The sequence below is a fragment of the Sphaeroforma arctica genome (assembly GCF_001186125.1).
Source record: "Sphaeroforma arctica JP610 unplaced genomic scaffold supercont1.4343, whole genome shotgun sequence".
NCBI classification, from domain to species: Eukaryota; class Ichthyosporea; order Ichthyophonida; genus Sphaeroforma; species Sphaeroforma arctica.
The window spans coordinates 1-2,538 of record NW_014036215.1 but is presented as its reverse complement, the minus strand read 5'-3'; the positions used below and the strand labels follow the sequence as shown (position 1 = coordinate 2,538).

Sequence of the window (2,538 nt, the reverse complement as noted above, 5' to 3'; positions counted from 1 at the left end):
CCTTCCTGTGTGGCTGTGGTCTCCTGATTATCATTCTGGAACTTACTGTTTTAAAAAGGATAATACAAATTTTACTCTTTCCTTGGAAAATTCACAATAGAATCTCTTGCTTTCATCTTCATGTAAAATTATGACTATTTTACGGTTTTTGGGACTTGGATTGTTGTGACTTGGCTTTTAATTTGAGAGAGTTCACATTTTCGTCTTTTGACGACGAGAAAGAGAGAATCATCAGTTCATCAATCATAGAATGAGAATCAAGATTTTTATCAGTTGTATTTTGAAAAATATTCAAAATACCCACAATCACAATAGGCTCTTATTCTCTGCTCTAATTCAAAATATCCAACATTCATTTTTGTATATTTCAGGCTATGCATTTTTGCAAATCTGCTCCTCCGAAATCTCGGAGGACCAAGTACGCAAAACAGAAATGCGTATATAGTCTGTACGCAAATTGGGCTGGCCAGTCATAAAATAACATGCAACTTTCAAACTAGCACGCAAACCTATCGTCTCTGTGGCTTTTGAATTTGTACCTGCATATTACCCTTAAAATGACGTCAACACAAGCGTGCACGATGGACTGCAAGTCCGAGAACATCCGGAAAGAGAAGGCCCCGAAAGCACGACGCAAGCTGAAGGAAATTGAACGAAATTTTGTTTGCAACATATTAGGTTGCAGCCGCATCTACGCATCAGAGCAGTCATTAAAGCAGCACAAGAAGCGCAAGCACAAGTTTTTCAGCGCCCACGAGGAGAACAAAAGGGCTCAGATGTTGGAGAGGGAATCCTTTCATATGCATCTGGTTGCAACGAGAATGGATAAGCATCAGCAAATGTACCAACGATTAAGCGCTGCGCGCGCGTCTTGCACTCCATTTCCACGGGCTGCTGCACCTTGTCAAACGAATGATTGGCGTCAGCATAGAGTAGCCCAAAGTGTTGCCTATTCAAATGGGGAGAATAGAGAGAACGCGCGGACGGCATCAATTCAAAAATGCAGCCCTCGTGGGCATTCACACGTGGACGTTTTGATGGCTGCAGATAATTTTGTTGATTCTTCAAGGACGATCGGCCTTGGCAGAGTCACATTTCCTACTGGATCTGATACTGATGAGGTGGCTACTATAGATGAAGAGCAGGACTCAATGTGCTTGAGTTCGGATTGTTTAGATTCAGCTTTCTCATTACATTGCCAACAACAATCGCTGGGGCAAGACTTGATTATGAATACTAATGGCGTGGACGTCTTGAGTGGAGTTGATAGCTTCATCTTTCCTGAGCTGGCACTACTAGACCAGTCTGATCTCTTTGACCAGGCCAACAATGCCGTGACTAAGAACATAGACCCATTGAATATGAATAATGACATTGGTTTCGGCCCTGATGTGCATAATTTGCTTGGCCAGGACATCTTTAGCGACAATCTTCACATTGAATTGAATGCTGATTACGGACTGAATGCGACCTCGAATTCGTTCAATGATATTCTTAGCAGAGAAGACAGTATTTCTACTATCTGCTCGCCACAAATGCAAGCAAACCGGTTCAGCTTCAGCTCCTTTTCTGATGGGATTGACTTTGGAGCTAGTGTTGGTTTGGCACGGAGTGATAGTTTCTCATCAGATAGTGCATCTTCTAGAGGATCTGTACAGGATCTTCAATTGCATTCAATAAGTACAGCATCATTGATAGATGCAGGACCAAGCGATAATGGTGAAGTCCTTAATCAGATTATGGAGTTGATTGAAGCCAACAGGAGGATTAACTTTCAACTGATGTCTTTATCATAGTTAAATATGCCGTGTGCACATATTAACAACATTAGCAACTGGGAAATTTCGGCCGACAGTGCGCGATTAATTAAGCCAAGGACATATTTTACGCCTTTTACCCCTCGAAATATATATAAGTAAAAGACAAATTGGATGCAATTATTTTAGAGTATATATATATATATATATATATATGATATACAACCTTCGATATAAAATTAAAACACTGTTCATCTCTATACTGTAACAAAATTTAATGTTCAACTGGTTGAAACGTTCATCAGTACCAAAATTTCCTTGCAGCACTCATTCAACCACGCAGCCGTTCTGATATATTCTATATAGGTTGCAAATGTAAGAAATTTTAATGGTTAGTGGGGTTTAATAAGTGATATTTTTGAGCAAAATATATAGCTGAAACGATGTTTTACTCGACTACTTCAGGTTCATTTTGAACCATGCCAAACGCGAAACCTATTGCAGTATGAACTTTAAAACTTGTTGCACAAGTGAAAGCATACCACAATCTATTCGATAGAAATTGCATCGTTTTCCGTCAAAACGATGTAACTACAGCTTAATTTCAGTCACGTATGATTGGTTAGATAAGAATCATGTGCATGATATCATTGCCGGCTACTCGTGTTCATTACATTGTGCGGTGGCCTGCTTCTGCTTCAACTTTTGAAGCACGTTTTTAGCTGTGTTATAATTTACATTCGTCGCGCTACCACATACGTAGCAAGTCTTGCTTTTCTGG

The 2,538-nt window shown here is 39.9% G+C and overlaps 1 protein-coding gene across 1 annotated transcript; it reads left to right on the top strand.

Annotated features, from left to right (window-relative positions):
• Positions 1-400: 400 nt before the first annotated feature.
• On the top strand, positions 401-2,029 carry SARC_14244 (hypothetical protein). Its single transcript, XM_014291624.1, has one exon. The coding sequence runs from the start codon at positions 558-560 to the stop codon at positions 1,794-1,796; it is 1,239 nt and encodes a 412-aa protein (XP_014147099.1). The 5' UTR covers positions 401-557; the 3' UTR covers positions 1,797-2,029.
• Positions 2,030-2,538: the final 509 nt, after the last annotated feature.